Source organism: Hyperolius riggenbachi, chromosome 5 (assembly GCF_040937935.1).
Source record: "Hyperolius riggenbachi isolate aHypRig1 chromosome 5, aHypRig1.pri, whole genome shotgun sequence".
Taxonomy (NCBI): domain Eukaryota; kingdom Metazoa; phylum Chordata; class Amphibia; order Anura; family Hyperoliidae; genus Hyperolius; species Hyperolius riggenbachi.
This window is the reverse complement of record NC_090650.1, coordinates 21,653,622-21,673,609: the sequence shown is the minus strand read 5'-3', so window position 1 is coordinate 21,673,609 and position 19,988 is coordinate 21,653,622. Positions and strand designations below refer to the sequence as shown.

Here is a 19,988-nt window from a genome sequence, read left to right as displayed (position 1 = left end):
ATATAATCATTCATAATCTTCACAACTGGCCTTAAAGAGACTCTAAAGCCATATAAAAAACAAGTTTTTACTTCTTATTTAGTTAAGGGTGATAGTTAGGGCTAAAACTACGCATTCTCACGGCAAAATGAGGGTTTTATAACCCCCAATCCTAGGGAAAAAATCCACGACTATCAAAGTCGTGGATTTTGCTGCCCGGGGAAGCAGAGCTTTGTGCTGTAGCTCCGCCTTCATTCACGTCAATCCATCGCTGATCGCCGCCTCTCCCCGCCCCTTTCATTGAAAGAAGACTGAGAGGGGCGGGGAGAGGTGGCGATCAGCTGGGATTGATGCAAGGAGAGGCAGAGCTACTGCAGAAAGCTCTGCCTCTACCAGGAAGCGCACCCGGGTTTTTGCCACGGGTAATTGGGGGTTATAAAATCTTCATTCTGCCGCGGGAATGCGTCATTTTAGCCCTGACTATCATCCTTAAACGAAATAAGAGGTAAAAAAAATAACTTTTAATATGGCTGCAGAGTCTTATTAATGTACCACATTTCTTTCTAAATAAAATGCACTGTGAATTACTTTTTTCCAATGTTGCGGTTTCTTAAAGTAAGTAAATCTGACAGGTTTTGAACTACTCCATCTCCTTATTGCAGGGTTCTCTGCTTTTCCTTTATTCTTGCACTCCATGTAAAGGATCTACACAAAGATACCAGCCAGCCTCTCGACTTGCTTGTACACTTTTTGACAGTGGGACGAAGCACCTGCCATTCAGCGAGTGCTTTTAAAAATAAAGAAAGCCCTGAGAATCCCCTAAGAGGAAATGGACTATTCCAACACCTGGGAGATATGTCATATTCTCCACTGTAAGTGACAGACACCTCGGAAAAAAAATACATTTTTAGTGCATTTTATTCTGGATCAAAATGTGCATTGTATATGTATTGGTTTTAAATGTTACATTTTTTTGCGATAGTCTTCCTTTAAAGAGAACCCGAGGTGGGTTTGAAGAATATTATCTGCATACAGAGGCTGGATCTGCCTATACAGCCCAGTCTCTGTTGCTATCCCAAACCCCCCTAAGGGCCCCCTGCACTCTGCAATCCCTCATAAATCACAGCCACGCTGCTGACAAACAGCTTGTCAGAGCTGGCTGTGTTTATCTCTATAGTGTCAGTCTGCTGCTCTCCCCGCCTCCTGCAGAACTCCAGTCCCCGCCTGCATCCCTTCCCTCCCTGCTGATTGGAGGGAAGGGACAGGGGCAGGGACCGGAGCTATGCAGGAGGCGGGGGAGCAGCTGAGACTGACACTACAGATGTAAACAGAGCCTCACAGCACGGCTGTGATTTATGAGGGATTGCAGAGTGCAGGGGGACCTTAGTGGGGTTTGGGATAGCAACAGAGGCTGGGCTGTATAGGCATATCCAGCCTCTGTATGCAGAGAACATTCTTTAAACACACCTCAGGTTCTCTTTAAGGTTTACTCCTAGTCAGCTATAAGAGACTAGGCAGAAGTATAGATATCACCTGCCATATTTGTGTAACTTTATCCAATGTAGAATTTGAAATATAGTTTTAGGACTATTCTGTGGACCCATGGTGGACAATAGTTTCCCTTGATCAGCCAAGAAAACAAATAGGGGTATACTACTAATATTTTCACTATAAAAAAAACTCCTTCTGACACATTTCATGGAAAAGGACCAAGAGGTTTTTTTTGTTGTTGTTGTCAGACTATAGTTCCTTCTACAGCACTCACGTATTCTTGTCTACACTTAGGACCAACTCCAGTAGCTTTGTCACACTATGTAAAATGTTCTTAAGCAACATGTTATATTCGTTTCATACAAATAATAAAAAAAATTGACTATTCACAGCTTAGCAACGGCAAGGAACATTCGATGTGGCTGGACAAATTATCAGTCAAAGGTTTGCTTAGCTGGCACATATGAATAATGATACCATAGTCTTTTCTGTAGTGGTTTCTCAGTATAGTACAGTATCCATAAAGGATCTTATAAGTCCTAGTGTTACATAAATCAGATCAGGCACCACTGTGCACATCAATCGTTCTTTGTGTGAAGCCAAAATGGCCGCCTGCTTCTAGCCTGCAGTACGACTACAAAAACGATCGTAGGGTATGTACCATTCTGAACTAGATCGAAGTAGGACTCAGTCTACTAAACTATATGGATAACTTTAATCTCAAGCAACTAGGTGATTTTCATCGCTTATTGGAATTTTCTCCACTGGCAACACTTTGAAGTCAGTGATATGACATGTCAATAAATGGTACAAAAATTCTCAACAACATAGAGAGTGCCGTTGTTTAGCCCTTAAAGAGTTTTAACTTTAACCTCCACAGGGTTAGTTTAAGTCAAGGAGAATTCAAAGAAGAAAAAGTCTATATATTTATATATGTATATATACTGTACAATGAAAAATACATTTTTACTAGTGGTTTTCATTTTAAGACAGTGATAGTGCTAAAAGGGCATCTGGTTTGGACTCTTGCATTTGAAAGATCAGCCTTGCTTCATAAGCTGCATGAGATGATCCTTTTGTCATTTCTGGTGATACAACAGGTAGCTCAGGGCCACACTTCCCAAGCAGCAAAAGGTCCACCCGTGGTAGGTGGAGAGGTTGGAATTTTAAGCCTACATTGCAAGTCAGTGGCTTGAAAACATTACCAAACTGAGCCAACCGCAGCTTGACCTTGTGGTGCTGTTCCTTACATACTGCACTACTTGCAGTATGTCAGAGTAGACTTCAGGCCAACCAGCAAACCACTAAAGTGAAAGCCAGTTCCCTCTAAAGCTCAGTTAATAATTTCCTGAGTTTCTAAATTAGATGTCTAATTGGTGCTAGCCACTTGTGTGTGGGTTGGCGGTGGTGTAATGTGGTTTTTAAGAGAGTGGGGGGAGTTTAGGGGGGGGGGGGGGTAAGCTATAGACAACATAACTGTGCCATTGTGATAATATTTTCAAACTACTGAACACCATATGTTATGAACATGGCATCTGTGGACCCACAAGCCTTGACATGTCCTACCAGGGTATGCAGAAACTTTACCACCCTCCTCCCATCCTGTGTCATTGTGACTGCTTATGGCGCTGCATAATATGTTGGCACTTTATAGACAACAAATGGTAACAGTAATAATAGTAAATGATCTGTGCTTGCAGTTCTACAGAAGACACCCTTGTGAGCTTTTAAGGGTTAGTTAGGTAGGTTAACTAGTAACACTGTGCTTAGCATAAGCTTCAAGCTTAGAGTTAGGGTGAGTGTAAGGGTTAGAATGAAGTTGGTGGCTCCTGGAATGAGCACAGGTGTGGAGAAGGCACTACTGAGACTACCTCAGACTCACCAATGTCTTAAGGACAGCCCTGATTTTGTTAAAAAGTAAATTGCTTTACAGCATTATGAGACCTAAGCTGTCGTTTGGCTTTGCACATTTTTTTTTCTTTACACAAGTTCCTTCAGTCTACACTTGCGACCTTCGTTTCAACATGTGTGTGTGTGTGTGTGTCTCAACTGGAAAGCAGAAAGATTCCCTTCTCATCCAGTCACTCTCATCAGAGTTGCCTTTTTGTATTCTGTCCTGTTTAAGAGTTGAGTTTGTCTCCAGTCAACGATCCAGGAGTAACTTGTTAGACTGTGTCGTCGTTGTTAGACTGTTTCATGAAGGACCATGAGATGGCCAAGATGACCAAGATGACATGGAATGTCCACTATCTACCCAGGCACTATTGAAAATTTTCCATTGCAGCCTATAAAGTTTAAAACCTCAACGAGAACACAGTTGGGTAAAAGTACCCGACAAAAGTGCTTCTTTAAGAACAGGTCTCCAGCCAATTTTAACAACCAAACCCTGTTTGTATCCATATCCTTTGATGGTCTCTACAACGTTTCTAAGGCCAGCGAGAGTAAATTAGTCTTTACATGTGTACACCTCCTCTCTTTGCGTGCACTGTTTACATTCCACATAGCAGCACCAGCGGACTTGACACTGGCAAGGTCTCGTCACCACCTTGCTCTGAGTATTGTGTCCTCGACCACAGCAAATGCTTTCGCAGTTTTTATCTTTGTAACATCTTCTCCCTGATGTACCAGGAGAGTATTTGCTCATCCGGCAAAAGCTTGGAGAATCATCAATGTAAATAAGGTCTGTAGTCCTTGGAATTTGGTCACTGTGACCAGAAACAGGTTTTTTGGGTGGAGAAATGTCCCCTTCTCCTGTAGCTTCATTGGTGGTACTTCCTACTTTGAGAGAAGTCTCATATTTTTGCTTCAGTTGCTTTCCAATTTCGTGGAAAGGTGAAAGCTGTCTCCAGCAGGTGCGGACTGTGCAGGAACCGGACACCCCATGACATTTACAAGTGGTCTTCACTCCAGATTTGATCACCTAGAACAAAAGGAAAGAAAAAGATTAATTAAAGAGGCGGCACATAAGAAGACTAGATGCCACTTTAGTGATGGCAATCTAAGTAAGAAGAAATGGATCAGTGCCAAACAGGGAGAAGCAACAAGGGAATGACTACCGAATCATTTAAAAATAGTGCAAGTTAAAAAGGGTGCAGCTATTTCTTCAATGTATGTTATAACATCTTTCATAGACTGGAAAAGGTAATATGGGTGCAGTGTTAAAAACAAAAATAAGACAATATTTTAATATCAGCAAATTTTGCAGCGGGGAGTCTATTGGGATTAGGCATTGGTAGAGAGATTGCTCCCGTAAGAAGAGGGCTGGATTAGGTGTTGGTAAAATATCTGTAAAAATTACCAATATTGTACCGTGGAATTAAGCAGTGACAATAGTGGAATATCAGTAATTTACCAATACTCCACGTGGAATAGACATGGCAAAGGGGGGTTAGGGCTTGGCGTAGGTAGGGAGGGTTGGCGGTAGGTAGGGGAGGGCTTACGCGAAAGTTAGGTTAGGACTTAATATAGTAGAATATTCTACCAACGATAAAAGTAGATAGCATGATATATCTGTAAATTTACAGATAGTCTAGGGTATGGTGCCCTTTTTAACTCACTTTTTTTTAATGTACGTGTAGCTATTGAACTCTGAGCACAACCGCTCCCAGTTACAGGCTTAATATATTTTATTTAATAAAAATATTTTTTCCTACTTTTTATAACTAATACAGCTATCATATTTGCTTTTGTGTACAAGGTTTATTATTCATTTAGAAATTGCAAGTTCCCAAAGTACAGTTTATTTGCTCTGAAAGCTGCCAGTGTATTATATTCATAGCTACAGTATTTATATATTGTAATGTACTCAGTGATCATTTCTGAGCTGTGTCTGATCTGCACACATTAGAAGGAGATTCAGCACTACCGGGGAATGTTTACATTCCTCTCTTGCTACAATTAAGTAAACACAAGATAATGTTATCACCAATTTCGATGAGGCTCTCACTGCAGGGAGCTTTCAATTGAACAAGTCCTATGTTTAGCTGTTTGAACGTTGTTCTGCTACAAAAAAAAATTGTGGTAGTATATTATATGCTGTAAATCTTTTAGGGCAAAGAAGAAATGCTGTTATCTGCTATTAGACACCGGGCCAGGAATCTGGTTTAGAGAATGCTATATCTCATAATTTTCCAGTTAGAAATCAAACTGTTTCTTGGCTTCAGCCATTAGAAGGACAGGAAGTGAGGTGCAATATCCTCATCAGGAAGGAAGACAGCAATAAGTTCCACCTTTCCCGTGAGGCTTAGCCTAGGCTGTTTAAAGAGACTCTAACTAAATTGTCAGCCTTATTTCTTCTATCCTATAAGTACCTATACCTGTTCTAATGTGGTCTGGATTACTGCAGCCTTTTCTAGTTGCACTGTCTCTGTAATATATCTAATCTTCTTTTCTTTGTCAAGCTTTGTCGACCCAGGGAGGAATGCACTGTGCTGTGATAGGGAGAAGTTATGCACGCCCCCCTCTGCTCTCCTGTGTGCTGTGTGTATGAGTCACAGGCAAGGTCTCTGCTCACAGCCAGCCTGTCTGAGAGGCTCACAGAGCTTTGACCTTGTGAACAGTTGTGAGTGCAGAAAGATCAGTGCAGAGCCCAGATAAGCAGCTAAGGCAACAAGTGGGAGTAACATTCCGGCAGTCAAGTCAGGCTTGAGAGGAGCCACTGCAAACGGGCACCTGCTCTGATGGTGTATTTTCTGTTTGGCAGCCATCTTCATTGTTTACAAAAACAATGAATGAAACAGTGATTTTATCACCAGGAAAGCAGCGGGGAGCTGAGAAAATGTCACAGAGGGGGCTAGGAGAAGACAACGAACAGGCTGGTACATTTATTTATGTAAGATTTTCACAGTACAGATTCTCTTTAGTATGCGGAATCCCGACCCCCCCAAGCAATCTGAGAGCATAGGTATTTTTTTTACTGACTTTAGAACTCTCAGTAAACAAACATTCTGCAGAGACCACCTGACTGGACTAAAGATGACGCGACCTGTGATAAATTTCAGACTGGGGCAAACACTGACAAAATAATGCAGAAATAAATATTGTAAAATAAAATAAGCAAATTTTATTCATGGTGTTATTTCCACTACAGTTCCTCTCTAACGGGCACTTTGTGGGTTAACTGCTGTTCCGCTTGTCCCGGCTCTGATAATTCATTGTGTGTTTCGAATTTCTCTGCAGAAATATAATGAGCGGAGGCCCCAGCTCTGCAGCCCCCTTCCCGACATGCCACAAGCAGACCAGCGAGTGAGGAAACATGAACATGTCGGCCGTGCCTGGGAACTAGGAGCCTACAGGTAGAGTTCAGCGAGAGGAGAGACAGAACACCAGCCAGGCATGCTCGGATGCCATGCTCTGCTTGGTAACCGCACACCCCTGCCAGGTGCCCCTCACCTCGCTGGGATATGCTTCACCAAACACACCTCAGCCAAGGTCGGCCCTCGGGGGATTAAGAAACTTAGCAACCATGGTACATTCTACTCGGAAAGCCCCGCTTAATGATACTCTGCTGAGAAACATGGACAAATTTAATTAAAGCATCCCGCACGCTGGCCCTGCGCAACCTGCGCTGGCGCACTTAACCCCCTCCTGGCCGGGAACAGGGGCACTTCAAGAAAAACCAACAACTGTTTCCCTCAGCTAATGCTAAGAGACTTGGCCCTTATTCAATTCAGTTCTAAGCCCCCCCCCCCCCCCCCCCCTCTTTAATTTTTCATCTTCAGGTTAAAATGACTTTTCAGCACTCTAATTGGGAAAGTTAGAAAAAGTAGGTGAAAAAAAAAGCACTATCGAGATTATTATTAGTATCACCTAGGAGAAAAATTAGGATAAAAAGTCAGTTGTATAATGCTGGGAATACACCATGGGATTTTTTTTGGGCAGATAGATGGTTCAATAGATAATTTTTGACATCTGATTTTCGATCATTTTTCAGATCGATTTCTCATAGAAGTGAATGGAAATCGATCAGAAAAACGATCGGAAAATCGGACAGTAAATCTACTGAAAAATCTCATTGTGTATTCCCAGCATAAGGCCCAGGGTGTGAGATCAACTGGATGTATTCAGTAGAGTAATTCTTTGCAAGATATCACACCTTAATTGAACTAAAACTATGGCAGGAATGCAACTTTCACCCATTCACTTAGTCATGTAATGCTATCTGCCCATCTATCTGCATACCTGCATATATACCTAATATCTATCTAATATCTGCATATCTATCTATCTATCTATCATTAAGGATAATTTAAATAAATAATATCTACTGTAAGATGTATATATCTACCTCATATCAGTCTACACGCGTAGATGAGGCTGCGATCCGGCAGCTCGATTAGCCGCCGGATCGCCTCTTCCGCGTACCCGCGCGTGCCCGTCGCTTCCCCGCTCGCCGCGCGTGCGCCGCATACGATTCCCCGCTCGTCCCCGCCGGCGCCGCTTATCTTCCGCTCGATGCCCTGCCATTGTCCCCTCGCGGGGAACGAGCAGGGAATCGGCGGAAGTAAGATCCGTCCTGTTGGATCTTATCAATCGAGCCGCATCAGCGGCTCGATTGATAAGGAGCATCGCGGCCGCATCTACGTGTGTAGATGCGGCTTATTATCTGCCCACCTTCCTCATATCAGTCTAATATCTGCCCACCTACCTCATATCTATCTAATATCTGCCCACCTACCTCATATCTATCTACTGCCTGCTGACCTACCTCATATCTATCCAATGCCTTCCCACCTACCTCATAACCATCTAATGCCTGCCCACCTACCTCATATCTATCTAATGCCTGCCCACCTACCTCATATCTATCTAATGTCTGCCCACCTACCTCATATCTATCTAATGTCTGCCCACCTACCTCATATCTATCTAATGTCTGCCCACCTACCTCATATCTATCTAATGTTTGCCCACCTACCTCATATCTATCTAATGTCTGCCCACCTACCTCATATCTAGCTAACATATGCCCACCTACCTCATATCTAGCTAATACCTGCCCACCTACCTCATATCTGTCTACTGCCTGTCCACCTACCTCATATCTATCTACTGTCTGTCCACCTACCTCATATCTATCTAATGTTTGCCCACCTACCTCATAACTATCTAATGCCTGCTCACCTACCTCATATCTATCTACTGCCTGTCCACCTACCTCATATCTATCTAATGTCTGCCCACCTACCTCATATCTATCTAATGTCTGCCCACCTACCTCATATCTAGCTAACATATGCCCACCTACCTCATATCTAGCTAATGCCTGCCCACCTACCTCATATCTATCTAATGCCTGCCCACCTACCTCATATCTATCTACTGCCTGCCCACCTACCTCATATCTATCTAATGTCTTCCCACCTACCTCATATCTATCTAATGCCTGCCCACCTACCTCATATCTATCTACTGCCTGCCCACCTACCTCATATCTGTCTACGACCTGTCCACCTACCTCATATCTATCTACTGTCTGTCCACCTACTTCATATCTGTCTACTGCCTGTCCACCTACCTCATATCTATCTACTGTCTGTCCACCTACCTCATATCTGTCTACTGTCTGTCCACCTACCTCATATCTATCTAATGCCTGCCCACCTACCTCATATCTGTCTACTGCCTGTCCACCTACCTCATATCTATCTACTGTCTGTCCACCTACCTCATATCTGTCTACTGCCTGTCCACCTACCTCATATCTATCTACTGTCTGTCCACCTACCTCATATCTGTCTACTGCCTGTCCACCTACCTCATATCTATCTAATGCCTGCCCACCTACCTCATATCTATCTAATATCTACCTATCTACCTATCTACCTGTGTTCTAGCCATTTCCTCCTCTTGCAGTCGTAGTGCTTGTTCACCATTAGCAGCCCCTGGAAGGGTGAGGGAATTCTCTGGAGAGGAGCTGAACACTTGTCATAAGTGGAGAGGAGGCGAGTGGGGGTGGGGGGGATGGGGGGGACCTCTCGCTGCCAGAAAGGGACTTTGCTTTCTCAGAATAAACAGCTGAATAACCAGGGCCTTTATTAGCCAATAGAAAGGAAATTGTGTTTTTAATAAGAGTCCCATTCACATGCCAGACATCTCAATAAGGAAGAGACTGAAGAAGCTCTCGGTTTAATCACTGCGGCTAATGGCAGACAGGTCCTCCCTTTCATTAGTGGCTGAGGTCTCTCTAGAAGCTCTGTGGAGACACAATAGGGGCCGAAGGCGGCCCTGGATGATTTCATAATCTGTGTGGTGGTTTCACAAACAGTTCGGAGACAGATTAGGAGGACGAGATTTCCTGATTGAATTACATTACACTCCGCTCACACATTGTTTACTGAGAGACGCACACAGCGACAGGAAGAAGAGCCGCGGAACTTAGAACACCTGTCCCTGACACAGCGTGCTGTCGTCCTCTTCACACTTCTGCATACACCACCGCTTCCAACGCGCAGTTTGTCATTGTGTGCTTCAGAGCATTATGTGTGCACCTGATGTGCTGAATGAGGCTTCTGCGGCTAAAATTCCTGCTATGAAAATCGGGTCATGTGACCTTAAACTTAAAGCTGGCGGTAAGCCCGAGCTGAGCTCGGGCTATGCCGCGCAGGAGGATTTCTCAGGCTGTACTGGGGCGATTCGCCCCATTCAAAGTGCTCTGCGCGCAGCCAGCACTTTGCTAGCTGCGCGCACAGCCTAATCGCCGCCGCTCTGCGGCGATCGGCCGCACGCAGCGGCGAAAGAGGGCCCCCCCCCGCCAGAGCCCTGCGCTGCCCGGACCAATGAGTTCCGGGCAGCGCTATGGGCCGGATCAGATGCGCCTGACGTCAGGACGTCGGCTGACGTCCATGACGTCATCCCGATCGTCGCCATGGCGACAGGAGAAGCCAAACAGGGGAACGCGTTATATACGCGCTCCCCTGTTTGCTATTAGTGCCAGCGACGATCACACTAGAGGGACACATGCGCCCTCTAGTGGTGTTTCATGTAGCTACCACTCTGGTAGCTTTACATGAAACAAAAAAAAAAAAATTTTAAAAAAAAAGGATTTTTGCCCATGTGGCAAAAAAAATTAACCGCCAGGGAGGTTTGGACCTGAACTCAGAACTTCCTCTCTGCTCTAAAAGATAGGCAACAGCATACTAACCTTTAAAGGGACTCAGAGCTCAAGAAAATAAAAAGTTTTATACATACCTGGGGCTTCCTCCAGCCCCATCCGCTCGGATCACTCTCACGCCGCTGTCCTCCGCTGCCCACAGCTTTGGGAACCGGGTCCTGTCACTTAGGTCAATCGGAGCCAGTCTGACGTAAGAGAAGTGCGCCGTGTGCGTATCTCTCCAGCAGCCTCTGGAGAGATACATAGAGGGCGCACTTCTCCGCGTACGTTAAAAAGGGGCGATGGGAAAAAAGGGCGCCGGGTTTTTAACGATAAACATGGATTACGTTTAAAAATGTATTTCGTTTAAAAGTAATGGTTTTAAACGTTATAAATCATTAAATAATGTGTATTAAATCGGCAATTGTAAAAACGTTAATCTTTCGTTTAAATAATGAAACGCATAATAACGTTTAAAAAAAAAATTACTAAGTAACCCTCCCTGTACCTACCCCTAACCCCTAGACCCCCCTGTTGATGCCTAAACCTAAGACCCCCCCTGTTGGTGCCTAAGTAACCCTCCCTGTACCTACCCCTAACCCCTAGACCCCCCTGTTAGTGCCTAAACCTAAGACCCCCCTGTTGGTGCCTAAACCTAAGACCCCCCTGTTAGTGCCTAAACCTAAGACCCCCCTGTTGGTGCCTAAACCTAAGACCCCCCTGTTGGTGCCTAAACCTAAGACCCCCTGTTGGTGCCTAAACCTAAGACCCCCCTGTTAGTGCCTAAACCTAAGACCCCCCTGTTGGTGCCTAAACCTAAGACCCCCTGTTGGTGCCTAAACCTAAGACCCCCCTGTTGGTGCCTAAACCTAAGACCCCCCTGTTGGTGCCTAAACCTAAGACCCCCCTGTAATTGTTTTCTTTTAAAAATAATGTATAAAAAAAAAAAAAAAAAGTAATGTTTTTCGTTTAAAAATAATGTTTGGGAAAAATATTGTACTGGTTTTCGTTTAAAAATAATATTTAAACATGTATAAATCATTAAATAATGTGTAATCATGAGAAACAGTAATAAAACATTAAGTCTCCGGGCGCCGCTTTTAAAACGTTAGTTTTCTCCGGCGCCCTTTTTTCCTACCGGGCGCCCATTAAACGATATTTATTATAGAAGTGAATGGCGGCGCCCGATTTGTCCACTAGCCTCAGGCGCCCGAATTTACTGTTTCCCACTTCTCCTGCCTAGACTGGAGCCGACTGATGTAAGTGACGGACCCGGTTCCCAAAGCTGCAGGCAGTGGAGGACAGCGGCGTGAGAGTGATCCGAGCGGATGGAGGTGGAGGAAGCCCCAGGTATGTATAAAACTTTTTTTATTTTGTTGAGCTCTGGTGTACTTCAAAGTGGACCTGAACTGTTGCACAGGACAGAGGGAAAACAGAGAAATGAACCCTGTATGTATTTAGAGAGTTTAGCCTGTCTTATTCCCCCTCATCTGTGTCTGAGATAGAATAATACATATAGTATGTTAAAATAATGATAATAAAATCACAAGATATTGTCTATAACAAAAAAAAACAAAAGTACCAGTAAAACATTGAAAAATATTATCAATATTTTACTACAACTAAACCTAACTCTACTATCACACAGAACTCTCCCTCTACTGATGCCTAACCCTAAGGCGCCCCCCCCCCCCCCTGAAGGTGGTACCTATCCCTAAGACCCCCCTGGTGGTGCCTAACCCTAAGAAGCCCCTCCCCCATGGTGGTACCTATCCCTAAGACCCCCCCTGGTGGTGCCTAACTCCACATTTCATTTCATTTGGCGCCCAAAGTCCATCCATTAGCCGCAGGTGCCCACATTTGCTGATTCCATGGTGGTCTCTTTGGGTCCAGGAGCTGCCAACTGGAGAGTGTAAAGGTGGCCACTAACCGTACTATGTTCAGCAAAAAATTGTTCGATCACACAATTCTAATTGGAAGTGATCGGATTGGTTGTAAATTCTCTCCGTTGGAGGAATACACAATTAGCAAGAGGAGAAAAAAAGAGTGAGGGAGGAAATTATGTCAGGAGGTCAAAGGTAACCAAGATGGAAACTGTCTAGAATAGGATTCTCTGCTTTTCCTTTATACTATTCACAGGAATCATAAACGTGGACAGTGCAATACATCTGTTATGTAAGTAGAACTAGTATTTATCTACTTATATATGTGTTTTTTATATCTAGGTTAGCATGGGTGTCACTTATTCTTTAAAGAGAACCCGAGGTGGGATTTAATTATGTTACTGGGGCACAGAGGCTGGTTGTGCACACCAAGAAGAGCCTCCGTTGCTCCATGCTATGCCTCCAGGACCCCCCTGCGTGCCGCTATACCCCCCGCAGTGCTGGCGACACGCAGTGTGTCGCCAGCACAATGTTTACCTATGCGCTGTCTGTCAGCGCCGCTCCCCCGCCTCCTCCGCATCGGCGCTACACGCCCGCGTCCCTTCCCTCCCGCTGATAGGAGGGGTCCTGGAGGCATAGCATGGGGCAACAGAGGCTGGTGTTAGTGTGCACAACCAGCCTCTGTGCCCCAGTAACATTTTTACATCCCACCTCGGGTTCTCTTTAACCCCCCTGGCGGTATGAAAAATTCCACCAGGGGGCAGCGCAGCAGGTTTTTTTTATTTATTTATTTTTAAAATCATGTAGCGAGCCCAGGGCTCGCTACATGATAGCCGCTGCTCAGCGGCATCCCCCCGCCCGCTTCGATCGCCTTCGGCGATCTCCGATCAGGAAATCCTGTTCAAAGAACGTGATTTCCTGGAGGGCTTCCCCCGTCGCCATGGCGACGGGGCGGGATGACGTCACCGACGCCCGGACGTCATTGGGAGTCCTGGCACTGATTGGCCAGGCAGCGCACGGGGTCTGGGGGGGCCGCGCGCCGCAACGGATAGCGGCGATCGGGCGCGGGGCGGCGGCAATCGGTGTGCTGGCGCAGCTAGCAAAGTGCTAGCTGCGTCGAGCAAAAAAAAAATTATGTAAATCGGCCCAGCAGGGCCTGAGTGGCACTCTCCGGCGGCTTACCCCGTGTCACACACGGGGTTACCGCTAAGGAGGTTAAGGGCCTGCAGGAACACTGTGTTTGGTGTCATAAAAATGTCATAGTAGGAATGAGCGAAATCATCGCTGCCATGCTCACAAGATTTCCATCAAACTTCTGCCTGTGCCACAAAATTACCGCAAATTTGTCTTGTGAGCCTGCATTGAACTCAACAGTACCGGCCGACCAAATTCTGCAGCTTATAGTAGAGCTATTTATGTCATGCCTACTATCAACCCAACTCAACAGCCCTGCGGCTAGGAGAGTGCAGCAAGTTACCTGGCTGTCCTGCTGAGCTTTTGGCTCTGCCTCTGACACAGGTGACCTGGGTTCGAATCTCGGCTCTGCCTGTTCAGTAAGCCAGTACCTAATTCAGTAGGAGACCTTGGGCAAGTCTGTCTAACACTGCTCCTGCTAATAGAGTGCGTCCTAGTGGCTGCAGCTCTAGCGCTTTGAGTCCACCAGGAGAAAAGCGCGATATAAATGTTCTGTGTTTGTTTGTTTGTAGTTGTTTTTCAGTCACAGCTCTGTAACAAGCATGCAGCCAGTGGAGTCACACCAGAGTAACACATCTGATCTACATGCTCATTCTGGGCTGGTGACTTATAGTATCATGGCCCATACTCACGGGCTACAAATGTCGCCGCAATACGCGGCGCGCGCGTGTTGCAGCGACAGGTCGCCCGTGAGTATGCGGCGTTGCACGGGCGCGCACCCCGAACTGTCGCTCGTCGCTGATGTCGCCGGGCGATTGAACCGCTCAATCGCCTGGCGACAGTCACCGCCGCAACTGTCGCTAGTCCGCGTGAGTACGCGGACTAGCGACAGCAACAAGATAAGAAATACATTGGGCTTCCGGCGGGGGGAGGAGCAACAGCGACAGCTTCCGCCGCATCAGTTGCCAGGTCCCTCCGCCGTGTGTATGCGGAGGGACCTGGCGACGAGCTGTCGCCGGCCTGTCGCGCACACGCTCCCGTGTGCTGGCGACAGGCCAAAAAGTTGCCCGTGAGTATGGGGCATTAGAGGCAGAGCATCAGCACAAAAGCCAGGCAACCGGCATTGTTTATTAAAGAATAAAGTGGCAGTATTTCTCTGAGTTCAGGATCCCTTTAAAGAGGAACTATAGTTAAAATAATGTAATTAATAAAATAGATTTTTTTTTTAATATTAATCTACAAATGATTTAGCCAGCGTTTGTGCATTGTAAAATATTTACTCTCCCCGATTTACATTCTGACATTTATCACAAGTGGCAAAGTTCCTGTGACCTAATGTGGGATTAAATACTGACATAACATTCAATAAAATGTGTTTTCTTCTTTTTATTACCCATACAGTTATACATTTGGTAACTGTAATATTGTCTGTTTACACGTTACAAGTTCCCAAAGTACAGTTTATCTGCTCTGAAAGCTGCCATGGCATTTTATTGCATAGCTGCTGTATTTATATATTAAAATCTATCTAGTGATCACTTCTCAGCTCTCTCTACTTCTATTACGTGTGCTGCTCAGTTTCAGCACTGCTGCGAATGTTTACTAATGTAAATCTGAAGGAAGAGATGGAGCGCACTATAGTGCATTTCCAAGGGTGGGCTTTATTCGCAAAAATAAAAGTTATACTCACAAGATGGACAATGTACAATGCGCCTCTCAGCGGTGCAGCCAACCGCTACACTCACTGGCAGTATGATCTTTGCTTTTCGTTTTGGAATACACACATGCTGAGTTTGGGGGCCACAGCGTGCCGCCGTCATACTGCCAGTGAGTGTAGCGGTTGGCTGTACCGCTGAGAGGCGCATTGTACATTGTCCATCTTGTGAGTATAACTTTTATTTTTGTGAATAAAGCCCACCCTTGGAAATGCACTATAGTGCGCTCCATCTCTTCCTTCAGATTTACATTGCCTTGATCCTTTGGAGCAGCACAGTACAGCACACCAAGGAGCTGGGAAGATTTGTGTATGTGACTATACCTCCTGTGTAGAAGCGCAAGGATCTTTGCTTTTCGTTTTGGAATGTTTACTAATGGTAGTTGACAAGGGAATGTAAATAGACAATGTTATCACCTCTTCATTCAGTAACAACTTCCATTGAAGAATAAAGTGCTGTGTTTAACTGTTTGAATGTTGTTCTGCTAACAATTTGTTTTACGCTCTAAATAATCTTTTAGCGCAAAAAAGAAATGCTGAGGTTCATACAACTTTAATAGAACTCTCCAGCACGGAGTACCTACCTTGATCCCCACATTGGTATTATGCAAGTCTACTCGGGCTCGAAGGTCCCTGTCAGATTTTTTTCCTAGAAACTCCTTTACAAACTTATTGCTATATTTCAGGTTGTCGCCGCAGCCGCCCCACTGCCACGCCTCTCTGTTCTCCAGGTCCGGAGCCTCGTCACAGGTGCAGCGTTCCATCCTCCCGGCGCTGCAGGCTTTCGCCATAGCGTGGGTGAGCCCTGCTGAGGAGATGGCGTACAGGAACGCAGTTTCCTTGAAACCTGAAAAAGCAAGAAAAAATAGTCACTTTTTAGTGCAGTGTTTTTTTTTTTTTTTTTTACCGTTATTACTTTTGTCTGTTTTTTTCTATTATTTAACCTCCTTAGCCATAATCACGAGTTCAGCTCGGGGTGGACTAGTGGTAGCCGCCAGGAAGTATATGCAGAGCAAAGACCGCAGCGGGCGTTTTAACGCACCTTCCGGGGGATCCCGACATCGGCCGCCATTCTTCTTCCTCTCCTCCGAGGCTTCCCCCTGGTGAGATCACCATCTGTCATCATGATGACAGCCAGTAATCTCACTATAGAATCATAACGTCAAGGGGGTTAAAACAGCAGCAAAGGAACCTGATTTTTTTTTCTTTCAAAAGGATCCAAGAAAAGTCATTTCTGTATAAACTAAAGCTCTGATTGGCACATGTGAACCTAGGTTAGCGTTTGTGATTGGGCAAAAGTCCAAAATGCTGTTTGGCTACAGGTTGGCCCATTCTGTTGAGTATCTGAACACGGTGATTGGGTAGGTGGTCAGATCAGTAGGGGTGCTACTACAGGTTCATGGGCCTCAGTGATGATTTTACAGCCGTATTTTACAATGAGGACCTCCAGCACTACGCTTTTCTCCCCCGAGAATAATTAGGGATGAGATCGAATTTTTGCCAAAGTAATTATCGCAGAGGCCCAGTTGCGTTCACAACCAATAATCTTTATTGATACACCACTGAGTCCAGCGATCTGTCTGGCGACTAGCAGACCTAGAACAGTAGGTGTCCTCCCAATGCTATGACGGGGTCGGGGGGCAAATTATTGATTGACTATGAATTGGCCTACACCAGTGATTGTTGTTCTAATGTTCTTATTGTGTAAGGATACAACACTTCAGTTTGGTAACTCATCCTGCTATATTTATCCCCTACATTGTTACATCACGGTTTTGTTTACAATTGATCTCTGTAAAGCCCCATGTAAAATAGCTTAAAGAGGAACTTCAGCCTAAACAAACATACTGTCATTAAGTTACATTAGTTATGTTCATTAAAATAGATAGGTAATATAATCTCTTACCCACCTTGTTTTAAAAGAACAGGCAAATGTTTGATTTCATGAGGGCAGCCATCTTTTTGGTTGAAATGATGTGACAGGGAGCATGAGACACAGTTCCAACTGTCTTGTGTGCTGATCACCCCTCCCAGTTGCTAGGCAACGTGACTAACAACATAGGAAATCCCATCATGCTTTGCACAGCATCAGGGAAAAAAAGCCCAGGCAGTTTTCTTTGATGAGTGGAGCTTAGCTAAAAATGCAGCTAAAAATGATGCTTTGGTAAGAAAAACAAAGTTCTGATGCTGTGAAACTGTTAAAGAAAGACCAAGCCTTTTCAGCTCTGCTGAGTAGATTTTTAGTCCGAAGGTTCACTTTAATTTTGTAATATCTCTACTATCTATTGTACGGTGCTGTATAATATGTTAACGCTTTATAAATAAATTTTATTCATCATCATCATCATCATCATCATCATCATCATCATCATCATCATCATCATCATCATCATCTAAAATGGCAAAACCAGTGAAGGCGTCTGTGGTAGGCCTCATCCATGGAGGAAGTCCTATTAATAACCAATAAACCCCTGTCAAGTGACTGGCAGCCTAATTGGGCAAATCAAACTGTGGGGATCATGTCTATGAAAGCCACTGGACCCGCCAGGGCTCAGGGCGGGATGAGTGGAGCGGCCGTTATTAGCAAGGAGCGCGAACAAGTTAGCCGCGCATGTTACGCTGCACTACCCCGCATAGCATGTGCATAATGCATGCTCTGTTCTGCTTTAGCAGCGCAGCTTAATGAATCAACTCCTATGTGTGGTTTTCAGTATTGTCCTTCATTTCCTTTCCTCCCCGGGAACTTTTGAAGGTCTATGGAGATTCTTGGAACAGGAAGTGAGGGAAAACTCCCTAGTGGGGACACAGACAGAAGGGATAACCTAACAGCCATTAATAGTCTTTATCCGTCCTATCAAAAATAGAAAAAAATAAATGCATTTTCTGGAACACGGCTCGAATTATCGGTCAACAAGGCGGAGAAGGAACGCAAGCTGTGGTTACGTATATCTGTCCAGAGGTTTAAGTTACTTATGAATTTTTCCATTGACTGAAGTTCTCAGAAACGGGCCTTTGTTATTCCTCAATCCTCAGCCCCGTCCCGTAGCTCTGAGACAGACAGGGCAGGGCTGGAGGAACAAGCTAACTAACAGAAAACTTCTCTATCACTGTCACTGGAGTGGAACAAGATCACAGGGCGTCATTTACTGAGGTCACAGGTCACCCTGAACACACAGATCACGCTGGGAGACTGAGAAGCCTCTATGGAGGTCAGGCACTAAAGGCTGGCCCCGGCCATAGATCAGTCATTTATTAGAGTCCTCTTTTACCAATAGGCACAGACTAACCAGCAAGCTCATGGTGACCCAGAACTCATTGAGGTGTGTAAGGGACTACAATGGTACTCCAACCTGAATTATCGCAAATTCTTTCTGTTTTAGGAAAGCAAACTTTTGTTTTTCTTAACATCTTAGTAAGGGGGGTTTTAGGACCATTGTAGTCCCTTACACACCCCAATGAGTTCTGGGTCACCACTCACCATGAGCTTGCTGGTTAGTCTGTGCCTCTCGGATTTACAAGCTCTACTCCATAGAGCCAAATTAATCCATGCCATGCACTGATGAGGATCAAACAATTCGAAACAGTCTGTATGCATGTTGGATTATTATGGCTCTGTACATATTAACAAGCTGACACATCATTGCATTCCAGCGGTTCTGGAGGTGTGTTTAGCTTCTAAGGGTACAATGGTTAATTTGCATATATTCAGCAGTGGTGCCTGGGTGACATCTCGAGCTCACTCCAACCTGAATTATCGCAAATTCTTTCTGTTTTAGGAAAGCAAACTTTTGTTTCTCTTTTACCAATCCCTGAACAACCTGACATAGGACAGAATTAAAAGTGACGATATTCTGAAAATCACCGATTATTTGGTTAAGTTATTTCAATATAGACAATAAGCAGCCAAAAAATTAGAGACACCTCTTATTTGAAAGTAAACCAGTCCAACAGGACAGAGTCACATAACAACGCAAAGTTACTTATATAAGGAACTCTCAACTTCAAACGACATAGTTATCACGCAAGTTAATGTGAAAATGGGTAAGACGAAAGATTTAATTGACTTTGAATGAGTGATGATTGTCACAGCAAGAAGAGCTGGTACTATCATCTATAATATGATGACTATTTCAGGATTTTCTCGCCCAACAGTATCTCGGGTGTTTAGAAAGTGGCAGTCGAGAAAAGAAAACTTCTAGATCTAAGGACTATTCTGGTCGAAAAAGGCTGGTGAACGAGAGAGGTGAAAGGCGAGTAGCATGCATAGTCTGCAGCAACAGAAGGGCACAACACACAAATTACAGCTGAATTCAATGCAGGTGTATGACAAAGCATATCCCAACACACAACAAGACGGACTTTGCAAAGGATGGGCTTTAGCAACAGGAGACCATCAAAAGTGCCTTTAGTATCTCAGAAAAATTGTAAAAGACACCCATTTTGGGCCCAGGAATGACAAAATTGGTCACTTAAAAACTAGAAAAAAAAGTAGGCTGGTCAGATGAAGAGGTTTTAAAGGGCACTCGGAGCACCTCTCATGGGTATGCCTTTAACCACCTGGGCGGTATGGACGAGCTCAGCTCGTCCATCACCGCCGGAGGCTGCCGCTCAGGCCCTGCTGGGCCGATTTGCGCCAAATAAAGTGCAGCACACGCAGCCGGCACTTTGCCAGCCGCGTGTGCTGCCCGATCGCCGC

At 44.8% G+C, this 19,988-nt stretch overlaps 1 protein-coding gene across 1 annotated transcript in view; it reads right to left on the bottom strand.

Moving 5' to 3' along the window:
- Nucleotides 1-1,449: 1,449 nt before the first annotated feature.
- Nucleotides 1,450-19,988, bottom strand: part of WNT9A (Wnt family member 9A) — a 178,361-nt gene continuing 159,822 nt past the window's right edge. The window contains exons 3-4 of the mRNA XM_068238530.1: nucleotides 15,877-16,139; nucleotides 1,450-4,390 (exon numbers count right to left, since the gene is read on the bottom strand). Of these exons, the coding sequence (XP_068094631.1) occupies nucleotides 3,917-4,390; nucleotides 15,877-16,139 (737 nt within the window). The 3' untranslated portion in view covers nucleotides 1,450-3,916. The remainder of the gene's footprint in view (nucleotides 4,391-15,876; nucleotides 16,140-19,988) is intronic.